Below are 18,845 nucleotides of genomic sequence, written 5' to 3'. Positions count from 1 at the left end.
TTTCTTTATCATTTTAGAGACACTTCATTTTTGTCCATCAATGCATCAGGTCTCTTGAATGGTGATTTCTCTGATTTAACTCTCTTTGATTTAGATTTTTTTGTGTGTGGTATATTCCCACCTCCCAATACCCCCAGACAAACTATACCCTGCATGGGAATCAAATTTTTATCTTAGCCTTTTACCTTGAGAATTCAATAATACTGCTTTGGTGTCATTTGTAATCAGGAGCTAAATTTGTTGAGATGTAGCCTATCATGAAACATATAGTTGGGAATGGACACCAGTTCTGTCATGTATTGGTTATGTAAAATTTATCTTAGATTTCCTAGATGAGAAAATGACTTATCTACCTTAAAACATATTATGAGGATCAATTTAAATGTCATTACTCTTTTATAAAGTTTAAAAATGAATATAAGCATTCTACGGCTCCAGGTTGGAAGGTAAATAAATAAAGCACAGTACAATGTAGAATTATAGGAGAAATCAGAACAAATTCATAGGGGATTTGAGGAAGAATAATGAAGGCCACTGAGACAAGATGATATGGGAATAGGATCCTGAAGGATGATGTCCTGGGGCTGGGTGGTACTAGATGGAAGGGCATTCTAGGCGGATGGTAGTATGTGTGAAAACTTAGCATTGTGGAAGGCCAGGAGACAGGAGATGCTCAACATAGAGGATTGACTGTGGTGGGTAGATTGGAGTGGTTCTGATGAGATGCCTTCTATCATAAATTGTTTCACTCACGGCCCCATCTAGGGCAGTGATGCTAGGGTATTCTTTGGAAGACAATGAAAGGTGATTAGGTCAAGAATGGGCCCCTGGCTCAAACGTGGCTTATTCATAGGCAGACCAGGAATGCTAAGGTAGTCTGATTAAAAAGGTTTTACCTAAAATTGACCAGTCACATTGGATTCAGAAGGGGGTGTAGTATAACGTAGCAAAAGGAGCCTATGCAGGACATCAGGGGAGCGGTCGAAGCTGTTTTCCTGACCTGCTTCAAATCCTGGGGACTTCCCAATTCCAGGCCATGTATTACTGTAAAAATAAGCTCTCTTTTATGAGGCAGCCTGTGTGAATCTCTTCTGAGAGCCAAAAGTGGCTTAATCAACATGTCAGGCCACTGATCAAAGAAATGCGGAAGAGAAGTTCATCTGAAAATTTATTTCTGAGGTAGAGTCAATAGGAGTGACTGACTTATCAACTGTGAAAGAGGAAGTCCCTAAAGAAGTGGACAAGGGTGCTTTCCTTCTTACCAATCATTATTTTTATTAATATATTTTACAAGACTGCAGTTGAAATAATATTAAATACAAATTTTTTTATACAGAAAGTGTAATAAAGTTAAAATAGTTCCTTGTAGTTCATAGCATTATTGCAATGCTTACAAAATTTTTGCATAGAGTGTGCAAGGATCGATGTTATTTAAAACAAAACAAAACAAAACTAAACTAAAAGGCTCTTCCTCTTACATCAAACCCAAACCCAGAGAAAAACAAAACAAAGCCCAAAATAACCCAAAGGCTGAACTCAATTGCTTTATGGGAATGGGGTTCCTTTTTCAAAGTCTCCAAGCAAGTGGGACTTCTTTGTCCTCTTTTCTGTGAAAAGCACCAGAACCTGGCTTCTCCAGGGGCATATCTAGCCAGAACAATGACGGATGGTCTCTAACTTTTCCCTTTAAAATATGACCTCCTTAAGAGGTGTGTTTTTCCTTCATGGCCTCAAAGGGAGAAAATTTACTGAGGAGGTAGGTGGTTAATACATAGAAAACTCCAACCCCACCCCTCACCAAAACACTGCATACAAAATAAGACAATTTTGTGTCTATCCAAAATTCAGGTGTGCCAACTCTTCCCTTTGCTGCTTAAACCTCCCCCCCCACCCCTCCTTATCAGGGAACCTAATTTTTGGCTCTGGTGATGTTAGTTCCATGAGACTCATTAAGGGTACCCATTTCTGATTTGCCATTGGGACACATTGATCAGTAAAAGAAAATTACTGAATGACTTACCCTGAAACAGGGCTTTTGACATTTTTGAACTCATCCCTTTATTAAGGTTTTATGGGGTAAGGTTGAGCCAGAGGTGATTATAGGACTCTGGCTCGTACTGGGTCTGTGTCTGTTGGCAGCAGTGGGAAGTTCTGTCTACAAACACCCAATAGATCAGATATGTGCTGTTGAGAAAGCAAGAAAAGCAGGATGAACCCCAGTCTCTTTGCTGCTGTGTTCTCTCAGCTCTGGGTGGGGGCAGATTGATCATAGGACCTTAATATGGGCATACTGGTTTATAACCCGTTCAGATGGTCCCTGGCTAAGTTAATTCTTCAAAATGATTTTAGGTCTTTTAACTCTTACATATCAAACCTTCATCCCTTTGCTCAAAAGATGAAAGTGCTCCAAAGCCACCAAGTTGTAAGGGACTTCAGATGTACTCATCTTCTCCTTCAGTAGTTAGAATGCCACCAATCTCATTGCTGAATCTAGGACACCAGTTAAAATGTATAGGTTCAAGGTTAAAGAGAGCCACTGTTCAGACAAGAATTGGCAAATAGGTCCCATTTCCAACTCAGATCAATGTTTGTGATGGTCTGAGTGCTTTGTCAAGAAGAATTCTGCTCACAGGGAGGGGTATGGCCCATTAGTAATGGTTGACAAGGTATGGCATGTGGGTCTCCAGCCATTATTAGAGCCTAAGTGGCCACCTTGGGTATTGAATGCATAATGCTGAGTTCTTGCTACAAGGGCAGAGATTGAGCTCCCTTCTATTTGATTCTTTCCTTAAGTTTTGCCACAGGTAAAGGTCAGGAAGTATGATAATCAAGACCTCATCTAAAATAAGATCTTTGTCTTTTGAAGTGAGGAATAGGAGAAGGAAATGTATGTGTGCAGAAATGCTAACTTGCTTAGCCTATGCCTATAAATCACTAAGTATTACAATTTTCTCTTAACTGTAATGCTGACACCCCAGGCATCTTTCAATTTGTAAGGATAAGAAGTCTGACTTAACAAGAATCAAACAGAGCAAAAAAAAAAAAAAAGCTTTTTTTGGTTCCAGATTCTATTGTTCAGACAGATCACTTGTATTTTCACTGAAGGTATCTCTACTTTAGTACTGGATGCTGTCATGGATGAGAGACTATAGAGATAAAAGTTTTATAGCCTCATCCACCCAAGAAGGTCTAGTCTAACAGCTGGTAGGAGACACTTCTCAACACCTTGAAAAATAGTTTGACATATTGGTGACTTCATAGCATAGTGGGTTGGAGTTAGACCCACATTCTAGCTCTGCCATTTTCTAACGAGTGGCTTTGGGCAAGTTTCCTAATCTCTTTAAGCCTCAGTCTCCACATCTGTAAATTGGAACTACAATAGAACTTAACTCAAAGGATTGTTTTGAGGATGAAATAAGTGAGTGCATATAAAACACTCAGCATTGTGCCTAACATATAGTGCTTAATGAACATCAGTCAATGAAAATTGTTTTAACTGGAGAATAGAATCCAACATTTGACATATCTTAGAGAAGTCTTCAGATCCATAAAATTCACTTCCATTTTATGTTAAATTTTGAGGGTGTGATACTTTTTGGAGAGAAGGTTGAGAACTTTGCTCAGATTCTCAAAAGAATCTATAACCCTCAAATTCAATATCATCGCAAACATCTTCCTCGTTAACAATTGTCGTTTTCCTGCCTTAGGACACTCCTTTGCTATACTGTTCCTATGTAACCAAACTTGTCAGCTGGGAATTTCTCACATGATGTAATCTGAGCTAACTCTGACTGTCCCCAAATAACCCAAATGGAGAAGTAGGCTGTGAAGACAATGGCAGACGAGAGACCACTAGGCAAGTCTAGCAGGGGCAGAGTAGATTTTAGGTAAAACAGATGTTTCCTTCTTCATGTTTGTTGTATTTATCTGGCCTCAGCTAGGGCTCAGCAATGAAGCAAAATCCCCTCATTCACTACTGAGGATGTCTACATGCCTAATGAGGCATCTTGGACTACTTTGGCTTCCTATTATGACAGGTGGCTTTAGATTCTAAAAATACTTCTTGCTTACAGCAAGTTTTCCTTTGTTCTATTCTAACTGCAAAATTCATGGACATGGAACTGATATTCACACTTGCTGGGCTGACAGTGAGGAGTAGCAGTTAGCATTGCTGTTGACCTTCTGAGACTGTTCAGTAATGGATCTGATGACATCATCAACACTGTTGATGACATCACACTGCCTATTGCATCAAGGGGCCTCACATTCTTGAACTGCTGTCTTTTCTCCCAGGAAGATGCTAATTTTGTACTCTATCAGTATCTGCAACAGTAAGTGTAAGTGTGTGTGTGTGTGGGGGGGGTAAAACCAAAGCAAATAACTTCTGTGAGCATGAGTCACCCCAAACTTGTTATTTTTTTCCACACTTGTGCTCTAACAATACTCAAAACAAGGACTTCCCACAAATAATTATTTTTCCTTTGCCATTCAGACCTGCCTTGAGAAATGTCAAGGACTCCATTATGAAGAAAGCTTTTCAGAACCATAGAAATCCCATTGCGTTAGAAAGTGCTAATGTGTGTGGTGTGCTAGTGGAAGCAGCAGGCTTCAGACTGCTTTATCTCCTATCAGTGGGTTTAGCTTTGTGAATGAGAAATTCAGAGGCAACCGTACAATTTTAAATTCAGATTGCCACAAAGAAAGAGATGCATCTGACATCCCAATGCAGTAGTTTTGACTATTTCACTGGAAATATGTTGGAAGGGGGGGAACCTTCCCCTGAGGAGAAAGTGATAAAAGACCAGAAGAGATACATTTTTAATCTTTGAGATAAAAAGCCTGTTTTCTAAGGTTGTTTCTTTTATTATAACTTTTTCCCCCACCTGCTACTGGAGCACCATGCAAATGTATCATTCCAGAAACTGCTTCGTTATCCTTTTTATGCCTAAGATTTCCTAGTGCTGGGGAAAGAGAGCAAATAGTCTTGTTTGTAACTTACTTAAATGAGGTGCTCACCTTTCACAGAGCCTTAAAAAATAAGGATCAGGTGCTTATATGGATCTGTTTGTCTCTTTGGTCCAAACATCATGCTACCTTTTGCCTAAAATAAACAAAAGCAAGATATTCTCATGGAGCTGCTTCTGTGGAGGGCAGTGTTGCCAATTTAATCCCCTTTTGGTTGAATCCAGATAAAATGCAAAAGGGCTCTTTCTGTGACATTGATTAGGGTCTGATAAATGGTGGTCGATTTCCTTAAAAAAATCTTTCTGACATGAACATTCATGCTTACAAAGAGTCATTCGTTATTGATGCTATTTTAACAATATTGAATATAAGTATGGACTTAGCAATAGGCTATTGACTGAAGGGAGAAATCTCTGGTAGGAACTTGCCTTACTACACAGAGGTAGACACGATAGAATTCAAAATAGGTCTTTTTTTGCACTCCTGCTACACCAAAGAACACAGACCCAACTCCTTGGAAACAAAATCAAACTGGTATTGATCTGGTTTCCCCCTCAAAACACCTTCATAAAAGACTTTTACTGTATTTTTTTCTTCCCGCATATTTTCAGATGCTGCCTCCAAAATTTCTTATTATTCTTTCAACATTATTTATTGGTCCCACCAACCATTCAGGCCTGGTGGGGACATAGGAATGGCAAGCACACTGGAGGTATAAATAACTGAGGTGATGGACGTCAACAAGATATGTTAGGTCAAAAGTGTTCTCTGGAGGACCATGGAATGTGCGTTTTTCTGGAACAGGTGATGGTGAGCTGGAACCTATGAAACTGCAGAACAGTCTCTTCAGGAGAAAGATTCTAAATTTAATTATAGGACCTTTGCTTCTCTTCTTGTCTTACACAATGCTGACCAGAGAAAGCACTTCTCCATTAAGGGTTCTAAGACAACTCTTGGAGAATCACAGCTTTCCTTTTGCACTAAGGCTTCCTCTGATTCCATCTTCCCTTTTCTCAAGAATCCTGTGAACTTGGATTTCTAAGACAAGTGGATCACTTTTATTCATAGCGTAGGGCTAATCTTTTTTTTCTGTAGGCAAGTATTTATATTTCCAAGCATCCAGGGAAATGTAGGGTTACTCCATGCTTCCTTGGAATTCGTTTTCCTTCCAGGTCTAACACATGGCACAAATGACCTCTACATCAGGGGTCGGCAAACTTTTTCTGTAAAGATCCAAGTTGGATTTTATGCTTTGCAGGCCATGAAGTCTCTGACACAGTTACTTGGCCCTGCTGTCACAGAATGAAATCAGCCACAGACATCAAGGAAATGAATAAATGTGTCTGTGTTACAATAAAACTTTATCTACAAAGACTGGTGATGACCCAGGTTTGGTCTAGGGACCACAATTTGCTGACACCTGCTCTAGAGTTAAACTTTAAGCAGTCTTTGGTCTATGGTTGATGGATGTACAATGAAAACCATCCAAAGGAAACTGACCTAAAGGAAGTTAAAGCCAATTCAAGTTTATAAGATCTATCCCTTGGGAAAAAGAACAATTAAAAAGCCTCACACCGAGTTTCCACCTACAGAGATGCCACCATAAGGCCTTTTGACAACCTTTGTCATATGTTAGTAGGTTACCACTGAACTTTTATGACTTATTGAACAGATAACAAATATAAATGAGGGCTAAACGTTTGGAGATCACTTTAATTTTTAAAAATCTTCTGAAGAATATTAGCATACTAGAACTTCTAGAATATTGACGATTCATTTGAACTCTTTGTTATACCCCCTGCTCCTTAATATCCTCAAAGATGTGATTGTCTAGAAGATACTATATATAAAGATGAGAAAGAATCTCAATTTCTAAAATTAAAGTTTATCAGATTTTAATGTAAAAGATTTTTTTTTTCCAGAATTAAAACTTTTTCTCATGACCATGGACAAATTTTCTAGTTGGAGGAAGTTGGGAGAAAAAAAATATATACACTTAAGAACTTAAAATGCATTTTACCGAATTCTGCAGTCAGAACTGAAATACATGATTTAATCTATGCTAAGTTTCCTGCTTATTACCTGGTATACTGTGGTCACTTAGCACAAATGAAAACCAGAATTTTTTATCATGTCTGTCCCCCACAGGTGCTTCATTTCTATTCTTGGTTCGCTATTATTATTTTTATCCTATTTGTGATCTGATTACCTTTAGGATTAAATTCTGCAAGTGGGATCCCATTACTCTTTTTTTTTTTTTTTTATTGGCATAAAATTACCAAGGGGCTCATCTTAGACTTTCATATAACGATTAGAACAAACTCAGAGGAAAGAGGTTCAGGGAACCTTCTGTTTTCTTGTCATCCATAGATAGTGTACTTGAGATGGTAAAATACAAAGATGGTCTCTCTGCTTAAAAACACTTAGTCTTAAGGTAATTAGCCATGGAGGGCCTCACAGCTACTACTGTTTATCTGAATGACAGGGCAGGGGATGCTCCTCGGGGCCAAGGGGGGCTTCTTCTATTTGGCAAAACCCTGTATATAGTACATGCAGATTCTGTCAGTATGATCCTACAGGAAAGAATACCGATGGAGAGCAACTTAACATGTTTTTAGGGTTTTCCTTTTTAGACTCTTAGTGTTGCAAACTAAGTAGTCTTGCCCGTGAACAACTCAATTCCTCTACATGGGATACCGAGAAGGAGTGACTGGAGGGGGTATGGGGTCTGGAAGCCAGCAGGGCCGCTGGTCAAGCTAGGAAACCACCCCTCCCCACCCCCTGCCCCACTCCTAAAGCAACACACAGCTTGCTTTATACATCCTTTGTATACAAACCTCAGCCTGATGCTTGAGTGTCATCTCAAAAATATCAAACCTCACATTTGTTTCCAAAACTTCCCCTGCTTGTGAAGAAAAATTAAAACCTTGTTGAAGAAAAAAAAACCCACAAATGCCATCCAGGCCTACCAATATGACCTCATTTAGGATTGTGGGGCCGCTGCTTGCCAAATGGCATCCAGGACTGTCTAAGCCAGTTACAACTCCATACGGGCTCGTGAGAGTCCATGTCTGTCAGCCACCTGGTTTGTCTACCAGTTTTTAAGATGCCCACTCATGACTAAACCATTCCCCCTCCAATCGCCCAAAATAAACTACAGGTAACAACAAGATAAATAGGATGTGCTTCTCCTTGCTGAGTGCATTGACTTAAGGCATAGGCACATTTCTCCCTCTTTGAACAGAGATGGTGTAATCCCCTGTCCCAGCACAAGAGCTGGCCAGGGTGACCCTGGAGCATGACGATGAAGGTGGAGGGATGAGAGGTAGCTGATGGCGGGAACTAGGGAGATGCCTCCACGTATGGGGGAGTGGTTTTGCTGGGCCGTTGGGGACATGGTGAGTCTGAGAGAGACACTTGACTCAGTTTATATTAATTTCCAGTGACCATTTCTGGGGGCAGGTATTTTAGATCAGTGATTGCTGGGTCAGTATTCTTGGAGAAAATATAATGGTGGATGTAGGAATATAAATATCCCAACAAAAATATATATAAGGATATTGAAGCTAGAGTTTGTGCGTGTCTTTAGAAATAAAAAGGCAAGTCTCCCAATTACCTACCAATCCCAGGAAATATATAAAAATTAATTAGGTTTTCTAGGCTCCTCTTAATTAGGTTTCCATTCCCAAATGGTTTCTCTTGGGGTGGGGGTTCCTCTCTTAAGGATTTTGAGGCTGGAGTCCACTGGATAAAGTCACAAGTGAGGATGAAACAGACTTTGAGCCATTTTTTTTTCCTTTAAACGGAGACATATCACCCATTTATTCTTTTCCTGTCAGGCCACTGAGTAGCTTCCAGCCGACTGAGGAGCAGCTGTTATCCTATTTTGTGCTGATTTACAACTCCTATTTTGACTGTGGGATAATATGTAATTTTGAAGGAACATAGCAGGAGTTGGGTGGGCAGTTCAAACTTTGCTAAAATTCATCCTCCACATTCATCCAACTACAAAGGCCCCAGTACATTTGGCTGTGAAGGGAGAACACCATTTTGAGTTCCCACAGCCAACTTCTATGGCACTGCCCCATCCCTAACTTGAAGAAGGGGAAGTTGGCGAGCCTTATGAAAGCTAAAAACGGAAACGAAGTATCTACTGCAATACAAGGGTCTCAGTGCTTGAGTGTGACTTAGAGATTCCCGCCATCACTGCCTTGTAATGACACTAAAGGGGAAGATGCGTGGCTGCTTAAACATGTAGGTGACTATTCGGTAAGAGTCCGATACACTGTGTGGTTTTGAAGGGTCTGGGGAATATTGGGCCTGAATTAGTGTTTTGATTTTATCATGTAGGTGGTAGGGTTGAAATGGAAATGATGGTGGATATCACAGGGTCACCCGTGGTTCCTTTTGTACTGAAACCTCATTTTATACAGAGGATATATATATTTATTTATATATATTTATATATATTTATAGCCACCCACACGCATACGCATACACCCACGTCCACACCCACACCCACACCCACACACACACACAAGGTCTTTGATAGGCTTTCTGTGTTCTAGTAAAAATAGCTGGCAGCCAGTGTCTAAAGCCAAAAATGGCCTTTATGCTGCCAACAAGGTCCACTATGGATGGTCTCTCAAAGGCAGACACTTGTGTTTATCTGACAAGTGGAACCAGTTCCTGCCTGGGACAGGAATAATCTCCCATTGGCGCAGACGCAGATCTCGAAGACCTTCTGCCTCGTTCCTGTAGGCGTGTAGGATCCGTGAGGCAGTCTAGGTAGTTTGATTTTCGCAGCATCTAACTTAATCTAAAGAAAGTGAACAGGAAGGAAAGAGGAGTTAGAAGCTGCCCTTTATTCTCTTGACATTCAGAAACAGTAGATGAAGTTCAACTGCTGTGTTGAGTATTCTAGGCCCTGGGAATTCAGAGACGAACGTGACAGATAAAGTCTCTATCCTCAGGGAAGCATATATTCTACCAAGACAATGTCTCACTGGTCTATATTAGCATTTTACAAAAAGTATATCATGTAGAATATGAAGAGAGTCCTAGAGTGAAATGAATTTGGAAATGCAAGGTTGATAATTTACTATGGATGGGCCTTCACACCCCAGCTCTGTCTGTGTGCATGGGAAGACTGCAAGAATATGCAGTGCTTTCTGGTCTTGAATGACTGTTAAGATTATAATCAATTCCTCCAGAGTCTGGATTCTGAGAGCTATAATCTGCATATGTGATATAGCCACTATTTCTACACGTATATGATTTGGGGTTTGTGGCTGTTTGAAGAGACCATTTTGATAACTGAATACTTTATCTAACTAGCTCTTTTAAAACAAATATAGCAAATGCCAAACCCATAAAGAGGTGGATTAGGTACACAGAAGCAGGTGGGGATGGGAAATCTCTAAGTAGATATGAAAAGTGGAATACAGTTTTGATTTAAAAAAATACACATTTTTTCCATCTATTTAAAAACTCTTAAGTGGAAAAGTTCACCTATGCATGTGATGGAGACATTTTTAAAAGTTTGCAGTTCAATCTTATTTTCTTGGAGATTTGCCTTACCTTGTCTACACAAACCCAAGTAGCTATTCTATTCACCAAAGTAGGATTATGTTGGGTAGAAGAATTCATATCTTCAGTCCTCCAACGTCTTCTTGCCTAGTCTTACCCTATTTGAGGTTTGCCTTGTTCTGATTTGGGATAGCTGTTGGATCACACTCTCCATTCTCAAAGTAGAACCATACAATGTAAACTTTGAAAGTAACTGTGAGTAAATTAAGCTCAGCTTGAGTTAGATGTACATGATATACAGCTTAATCATGCCAGCTACCTAAATCTTATTTTCGCGTGACGAGAGAGAGAATTTAGAAATAGCATTCATTTTTATAGCCGTGTGTATAATTCTCTACTTGTAGTACATGCTATTACTTCAGCGCTTACAAACAATGAGACATAACTCTTCTGTGTTGTGGGTTAAGCTTATAACTGTGCTGTTCAACATATTTGTTCCCGAAACAAAACCTGATTGGCTCCTCTTGTTTGAAAGTGGGATCAACTTCAGTGCCATGGGAGTCTGGGAAAGGTGTGGGAAAGGTTGGCTTGTTTGGAGCTGGATCTCTCTGAATTTGTGTCCTTCTCACCCCTACCTCTCCATCTTTGGACTCCAGCCTCAGCTCTGTTCTGCAGGTGGCTTCCATGTTGCCGGCTTCTGCATTTATTTCAACTCCTTTTGGGGCCTCCATCACCAGAGACCGGGTCGGGGACTCCAACCTGAAATACACACAAGACTAACACTAAAAATCCCATTCGTTGTTTTGTTTTGTTTTGTTTTTGGTAAATTTGAGAGGGAGTTGCTGCTCAGAGCATTGAAACAAAACAGCATTTCTGTATTCGTGCTGGAAATTCTTCTAGCTTTGTTTTACAAACCTGGTCAGGTTTATGACAGAGGATGTAACCTACCTGGGCATGGTCTTCATTGCATATAATGAAGATTATAAAGAAGGTGTTCTAGGATCCTGGCTTCATTTTATCTCACACCCAGCTAATTATTGCTTTATTGGTGTAGTTAACCAAGTTCTCACATAACTTTTATTTATTTTTAGAGTAAGGCTATCTCAGGTCTAAACTGAGCTTTCTAAAATTGGTAGATGCTCCTTCTACTTTGTCGAAAGAAGCAGCATCAGAGGTTAAAGCAAGAGACCTACCAGTTAGACATGCCTGACTCAAGCCCCGGGGCTGCCAGTAGTAGGTGACTTTCACAAGACTTCTCTCCTCACTTCTTTCTTTTCCAAAATTTCTCGATTTCTCCTTAGTTTTCTCATCCATAAAGTGCCTCAAATGGTGCTTGGCACATTGGAAATGCAGTGTATGTATTAACTGTTCCTATTACCGCTGCTGCTGTTGTTTTTATACCATGGAATCATAAAGAAATCTCCGGCCTTACTCAAATAGTTGTCAAAAGAAGAGCTGAAATGATCCTTGGTTGCTGGGGGAGGGAGAAGGTAAGGAATTTGACTACAAAGGGGCAGAATGGCAAGGAGAGGTTTTTAGTGATAAACTTTTTTTTGTATCTTGATTGTAGCGGTGGTCACATGACACTCCGTGTTTGGGAAAGCTCACATAACTGTACCCTCAAAGAGTGGATTTTATTATATGTAATTAAAAAAGGAGAGAAGGTGAATCAGCTACGCTTATGTTAATTATTATGACCCAACATGATAATACTCCTTAGAAAGATCTTTGCCTAACTCATTTAACGTGAGAAATATTGACCATCCCCAGAATAGTCTAGATTTTAGTATTATTGCCAAATAGAAATGAATGAAGATCTTCTCTGTTTACCAAGAAAGTACCCCAACTTAGGAAGCACAGACCTCAGCATGGCTCTCAACTGCTCTGATTCAGACCAGTCTCCTGTGTTTTATTCATATGCTCCCAACTTTCAGACACCTGGAACATGTTCACAGGGAACAGCATCCTCTCTGCCAACTGCTGGCTCCCTGTACTGCATCCACCACTCCTTGCAAACCCTCTCGGGTTTCAGCAAGTGGCAGGAAGAATGAGCTGACCAGGGGGGACACCGCCATGGAGCAATCCCAAGCCTCATCCCACAGGTGTCAAGAGAGGGCTTTTCTATGCTTCTCAGTCTGGGTTCCTGAGGTTTGCTTCTAGGCAGCAGCGTTCTCCACTGATGTTTGTATTTCCCCTGCAGTGACTCAACCAGAGTCCCAAAGAAAAATGACAGGTCTGTAGCACTGGTGAAAGATTGACTTGAGCTTCTGTGGAACTCTCATTTTTCCCTTTTCCATCTCAGCCCTTGTAATGGAAAAAATCCCCCATCCCTCCTGGCTCCTCATAAGATCTTCCCCAAGTTGGGGCTGAGCCCCCTCTAACTACAATTTACTTCATTTGCACGTGGTTTCTCTCACTTTGCCCTCAATACAAAGAAGGGGGTCTTGACACCAGAGCAATGGGGAGTGACGTCTGTGCAGCGCAGTCTTGCCTAGGACCTTAATCCATCTCCATTCAGCTCCTCCTGCGCTCTTGATACTCTCACTTTTGAAACATGAAGGTGGTTTTGTGCCATTTTCTTTGTTTCTCTCCTGCAAAGTCTGGCTGGCTTACAGTTTATCCTGCATTTTGTAACGTCTTTTCTTGGTACTAACGTTGATACCTTTTACCCTTCAGAAGGGCATAAGATTCCCATCTGGTAATATTTTTGTTCAACTCCAGCTTCCTTCACCCAATTCTCAATGGCACAGCTGTCATCCGTCTTCTCCAGGTGACAGTCTCATGCCGTCTTCTCTTTCCGCTTCCTTCTTCTTCCCTCCCCCTCTTATTTGACCAGTTAACCTACAGTTTCTCCCTACTCAGTATACTAATGTATCTCTAACCTGGGCTATTTGACTGCCTCACAAGTTTTGTCTCTCATTCTTCCTTTCTTTCCAGTGTACTTCACAAATGGGTCTACCTCCTGAAGTGCATTTTGAATATGTCACTTCTTGTATCAGTAGGTGATGGGCACCGTGCAAAGTGCTTTATACATATTACCTCATTTAATCCTTCACAAAAACCCTATGATTTCGATATACTCTCTTAGTCTTGATAGTGCACAGAAGGATGCAAAGGTAAGAGACTTGCTCAGGGTTGTACATCTAGTAAAAGGGCATAGGTGAGATTCAAACCCAGGTTTAGTGGAATACCAAAGCCAGTATGTTTTCCACTATATCTTACCACTTACAGAAAAATTGGACTTCTTTCTTGTCTATTATATCTTCACACCATTCTTTAAATTTTGTTTGAGAGAGAGAGAGAGAGAGAGAGAGAGAGAGAGATTGGGGCAGGCAGAGACAGAGGGGAGAGAGAATTCTGAGCAGGCTCCACAAAGTCAGTGCATAACCCGATGTGGGGCTTGAACTCACGAACTGTGAGATCATGACCTGAGTTGAAGTTGAACACTTAATCAACTTAGCCACCAGGTGCCCCTTCACACCATTCTTTGTAGTTAAAGTCCACCTCTTCATGGAATTAGCACCTGTATTTCCAAAGCCAGTATCTATAAATAAGGGTAAGGTGATAGTATTGCATATAGCTCAGTGATACATACTTCCTGGTATGTAATATTTCTCAAAACTTAAATAACTGACATTAGTGACATCAAGTTCAGGACATGGTGAATGTGTTCATATTTGGTATGCAGCATTCAAACAGACTGATCATACAAATAGATAGCTGGGGTAAAAACAATTTAACATAGAAAATAATGTTTAGAGCTAGGAGAACTTGATCAGATGGCGTGCTGGCATTTCAGATGGACGTTAGAATTCGCTTTACTCTTGTGCACCTCCTGTGGGCTCTGAGATCAGCAGGTGGGCTCCATGGCCAGAGAAGTGGACTCAGAATGACTGCTATGTTTTTCTCCCCTCTCAGTCTTGAAAGTATCAGGGAGCTGAGAAAGGGCACTACTCTGAAACTGTCTTTTATTGTGAAAAACTACAATAAGGGTAGAAATGGCAATTTCCTGGAAGCAGAGACAAAAAGGTAACTGCATTCTGCTTTGTAGCCTATCTATCTTGATATCTTTTGCTGTTAGGCAGACTTAATAGTTAAGTTCGTTCACATGTTAATCTTTCCCTTGTGGTAAAAAGCTCCTACCAGAGCCCTGGGAGCCTGCATAGAGCACTCCTGTGATGTCAATTTCTGACACTAGATAACCAGTCACAGCACAGTGGCTAAAATGGCATTGAGGAAGGAAAAATGGGAGGCGGCTCCATTCTGATGGGGGGCATTTGAGGGTCCCGCTGGTTCTTGGAAAGAAATGCTGCTTCCATTAGAAGAGAGTGCAACCGTCTTATGGCAGGACTGAACAGACTCAGAACTGAAGAATGGCCAGGCAGGGAGGTCCATGGGCTGGGCCAGGTCCTCAGAAACAAGGGTTCTCAACAGTGGGCATCGGAATCACCTGGAGGGCTTGTTAAAATACAGATTGCTGGGCTCCACCCCCAGAGTTTGGATGCAGAAAGTACTCGTGGCAAGTTGAAGCTGCTGGTTCTGGGATCACACTTTGAGAACCACTGCCCTAAAGCAAAGGTCATAATCTCAGGTGCCCACAAAGACTATGCAGGTGATGTAAATCAGTGACCCATAAGAAAGCTGTGAGGAAAACAGTCTCTGCACAGCAATATAAGGCAAGTGATGAAAATGCTTTCCATAGGAGGCGGCTCCTATTCTAATTTGGCTGATTACTGATGACGTTTGTAATGTCCTGAGCTGTTTTTGTTTCCTATTCCCACCCATTGCCTTTTCTGAAGAGTAACTACTATTATGAATTTTGTGTTGACTATTTTCTTGCTTCTCTTTATAGTATTACTACATGTTTGCATCCTTATACCATTGTGTACCAGCGCATGTTTTTAAACTTGACGCATAAAACAATTCCACTTAGGTATTCTTCAGCGACTTCTCCCCCACCTCAACATTATATTCCTGAGGTGCAGCTATGCTATAGCACATAGCTGTGATTTATTCAGTTTCCCCGGTGTCCTCTTAATTTGTCCATCCCTCTTTTGGACATTTCGGTTGCTTCTAGGTTTTTGTCTATCAACAGTACATCTCAGCACATTCTGTATGCGGCTCCTGGTACACGTGTGTAATTTTCTTGAGGACACATATGTGAAGAGTGGAATTGCTAGCTTCTGGACGATGCATAATTACAGCTTTTGTAGATACTAGTAGCTCATAGTAGTGTAGTGTGTATAGGTCCCACCAGTACTATATGGAGTTCTGGTTCTTCTTCTCTCTTGCCAGCATTTGATAACGTTTTAGTATGACACGAGTATGAAATGGGATGCTATTATCTTCCAAGTTTGCATTGCCCAGATTCGTAATGGAGTTAAGCATCTTTTCATTTGTTTGGAAGCCATTTGGGATTCTCCTTCAGTGAAATGTCTTTTGTCTATTTTAATTGTTTTTATTGTTATTTTGTGTGTGAATTGTAGCCATACTTCATATTCTGAAAAAGAAGTATTTAGAAGTTTGATGTATTTACAATTTCTCTTTGAGTCTGTGGTTTTTGTCTTTTCACTCTGTGCTTAGCATGTTTTCAAGAATGGATTTTATATTTTATATTTTATATTTTAATAGTGACAAATTTATGGTCTTTTCCTCTAGGGCTTGTGCTATGTCTTATTTGAGCAATCCTTCCCTACACTGAGGTCATAAAGATCTAATATACTGTTTTCAAAACTTTCAAGCTTTGCTTTTTCATGAAGTTTCTAATTCATCAGTATAACCTTTGGTGTATGGTCTGAGGTTGGGGTCCAAACAGATGTATATCCATGATCTTATCATATATTGAAAAGCCCATATTTAGCTTTGCCATATGGCATTGCCATATACCTATGGGTCTCTTTGGGGACTTTCTAGTCTGTTTCACTATTTTTTGTCTACTCCTGTGACAATAATCAATTGTTTTAGCTTATTTATTACAGTTTTAAAGTCTGTATATTTCACAAGGCAAGTCCTCTTACCTTGGTCTTCAAGGTCTTATGTTCATTCTATTGCCATTGCATCTGTCTCTATTTAGTTATGTTTTCTTTGGTGTATTTCAATAAAGTTTTACAATTCTATGTGGGATTAGTATACTTGTGTGGCTACTGAAAATGGTATTTTTATAAAGTATATCTCTTATCCCTATTCCTCTCTCCTGTTGTATTGATATCCAATATTTTTTGTGTGCTGATCTTATAATCAATACCTATGTTATTTTTCATTTTTTGTGCACAGGTTGTTCTAAGTTTTTTTTTTTTTGTTTGTTTGTAGGCACTAATTATGTTAATTTACAAGAGTTTTATATCTTTCTATTTCCTAAGCCATTTCTTTTTCTTTTCATGTTGTACTTATTGTATAAGACTATCTCATATAGTGTTGACCAGAAGTCAAGAAATGGCAATCTTCCTTTTTCCTAACTTTAAAGGGAAAACTTTCAACAATCTACTAGTATGATATTTCGTTCTCAGCATTTTTAAAAATAATACTTTTTATCAAGATATGATAGTTCCTTTCTATTCTTATTTTGTTAGTAGTTTCTGTCATACAATATGAATTTTTATCAAGTACTATTTCTCTTTAATATATTAATGTGGTGAATTATATTAATTTTCCGATAATAACTCATTTCTATTTTTTTGGCCTTAACCCAACATTGTAATTACAGAGTATCTTTTTTTTTTTTTTTTACTTCTGAAACTATTTGTTAATATTTTTTTTAGGATTTTGTACCTGTGTTAGCTCATAAGTGAGTTTATCCTATAGTTTTTTTGTCAGGTTCCATCACTTTTCTATATTCTGGATTTCTTATGAAAAATTAGACTGATTTGTATCTGGCCTATTTAAACTCACTTAAAGGACAACCCTCCTTTGGGCACAGAAAGACATTTTTATTAAAATATTTACAGGATTAGCTAGGCTTTGTGTTTTTTGGCAGGTTGGGTTTTGGTAAGTTATATTTTTTGTTGGTATTTTTCCATTTCATATAAAGATTTAAATTTGTTGGCAGAGCTTTTCATAATATCTTCAAATACCCTTGCATTTGTAGTTTTGTAATTTTGGGTCTCAAATATTTTTTTTTCACATCTTTTCCCCCTTGAACAGTATTGCCAATTTTTCTTTTCAAAGAACTAACTTTGGGTTTCTCTATCTTACTTTATTTTAAAGTTTGTTTGAGAGAGAGTGCGAGCCTGCATATGACTGGGGGAGGGGCAGAGAGGGAAAATGAAAATCCCAAGCGGGCTCCATGTTGTCAGTGCAGAGTACTATGCGGGACTTGAACCCATGAACCGTGAGATCATGACCTGAGTCAAAATCAAGAGTTGGACACCCAACCTGCTGAACCACTCAGATGCCCATCTTATTTTTCAAATTTTTTCCTATTTCTTGAATTTCTTCTTCTTTTGTTCTAGATAAATAAGGATAAATCGGCAGTTGTTCTAAGTTCTGAAATATGTTGCCTTCCCTAATTTTTAATATATGAATTTAAGGTTATGCACTTTTTTGGGGGCAGTGTCCCTGTGGAGTATTTATAATATGGGTGCAAATATGTTTTTTTAAAATTTTAGTACAATTTTTGCTGTTGTTTATGAGTTTTATAGAGTGTTATCCTTAATTTCTAAGCATGTAAGATTTTCTAGACTGTATTTTTAGTATGTATTTTCTTGATTGGTTTTGAACTGATAATCTTATAATAGAAAATATTTTCTTTATAAAATCAAGTCTTTAAAAATCAAGATTAGGTTTTTGGCTTAGTATGTGTCAATTTTTACAAATATTCATGCCTGTTTGAAAAGACTGTGTTATTGCAATTGTTGGTGCTATCTTCTATATGTGGTTATTAATTCCATATACATAAGATATATATGTGTGTATAGATATATATATTTAAAAAGAACAGTTAAACACACACACACATACTTGTTAGGTCAGTTACTAAAAGCAGTATGTTGTTAAATACATTCCAGCATAGAACTGTTATGTCTTTTCTTCTTATATTGTGTAGTGGTCCTCTTTATTTCTTAAAATGTTTTTTTGCCTTAAAATTAATTTTGTCTATTAGTATAGTTGTTCTCACTCTGTTTATATTAGTTTCTATCTTGGACACATTTTTTTCATACTTTTAAATAGCAACTATTCTGTATGGTTATGTTTTAGATTTTCTCATGTAACTGGATTATTTTTTCTTTCTGATGATTTTTTATTGAAATCTACATACAGTGAAATGCACAGATCTTTTTATTTTATTGACAAACATATATATTGAAGGTGTACAGTGTGACCTTTGGGAGAGGGTCATGTGCTTTTTTCCTTAA

General features: G+C 39.1%; 1 protein-coding gene across 4 annotated transcripts in view; it reads right to left on the bottom strand.

Annotated features, from left to right (window-relative positions):
* Positions 1–1,250: 1,250 nt before the first annotated feature.
* The window catches only part of SGCD (sarcoglycan delta), a 939,939-nt gene continuing 922,344 nt past the window's right edge, over positions 1,251–18,845 (bottom strand). For all 4 annotated transcript variants that reach the window (XM_019464511.2, XM_019464512.2, XM_019464513.2 and 1 more), the window contains 2 exons: positions 11,130–11,253; positions 1,251–9,784 (listed from right to left, as the gene is read on the bottom strand). In XM_019464511.2, the coding sequence (XP_019320056.1) occupies positions 9,611–9,784; positions 11,130–11,253 (298 nt within the window). In that variant the 3' untranslated portion in view covers positions 1,251–9,610. The remainder of the gene's footprint in view (positions 9,785–11,129; positions 11,254–18,845) is intronic.

The sequence above is a fragment of the Panthera pardus genome, unplaced genomic scaffold (assembly GCF_024362965.1).
Source record: "Panthera pardus isolate Hobbes unplaced genomic scaffold, ASM2436296v1 HiC_scaffold_2, whole genome shotgun sequence".
NCBI classification, from domain to species: Eukaryota; Metazoa; Chordata; class Mammalia; order Carnivora; family Felidae; genus Panthera; species Panthera pardus.
The sequence above is the reverse complement of the archived record's forward strand: the minus strand, read 5'-3'. Positions and strand labels throughout refer to the sequence as shown.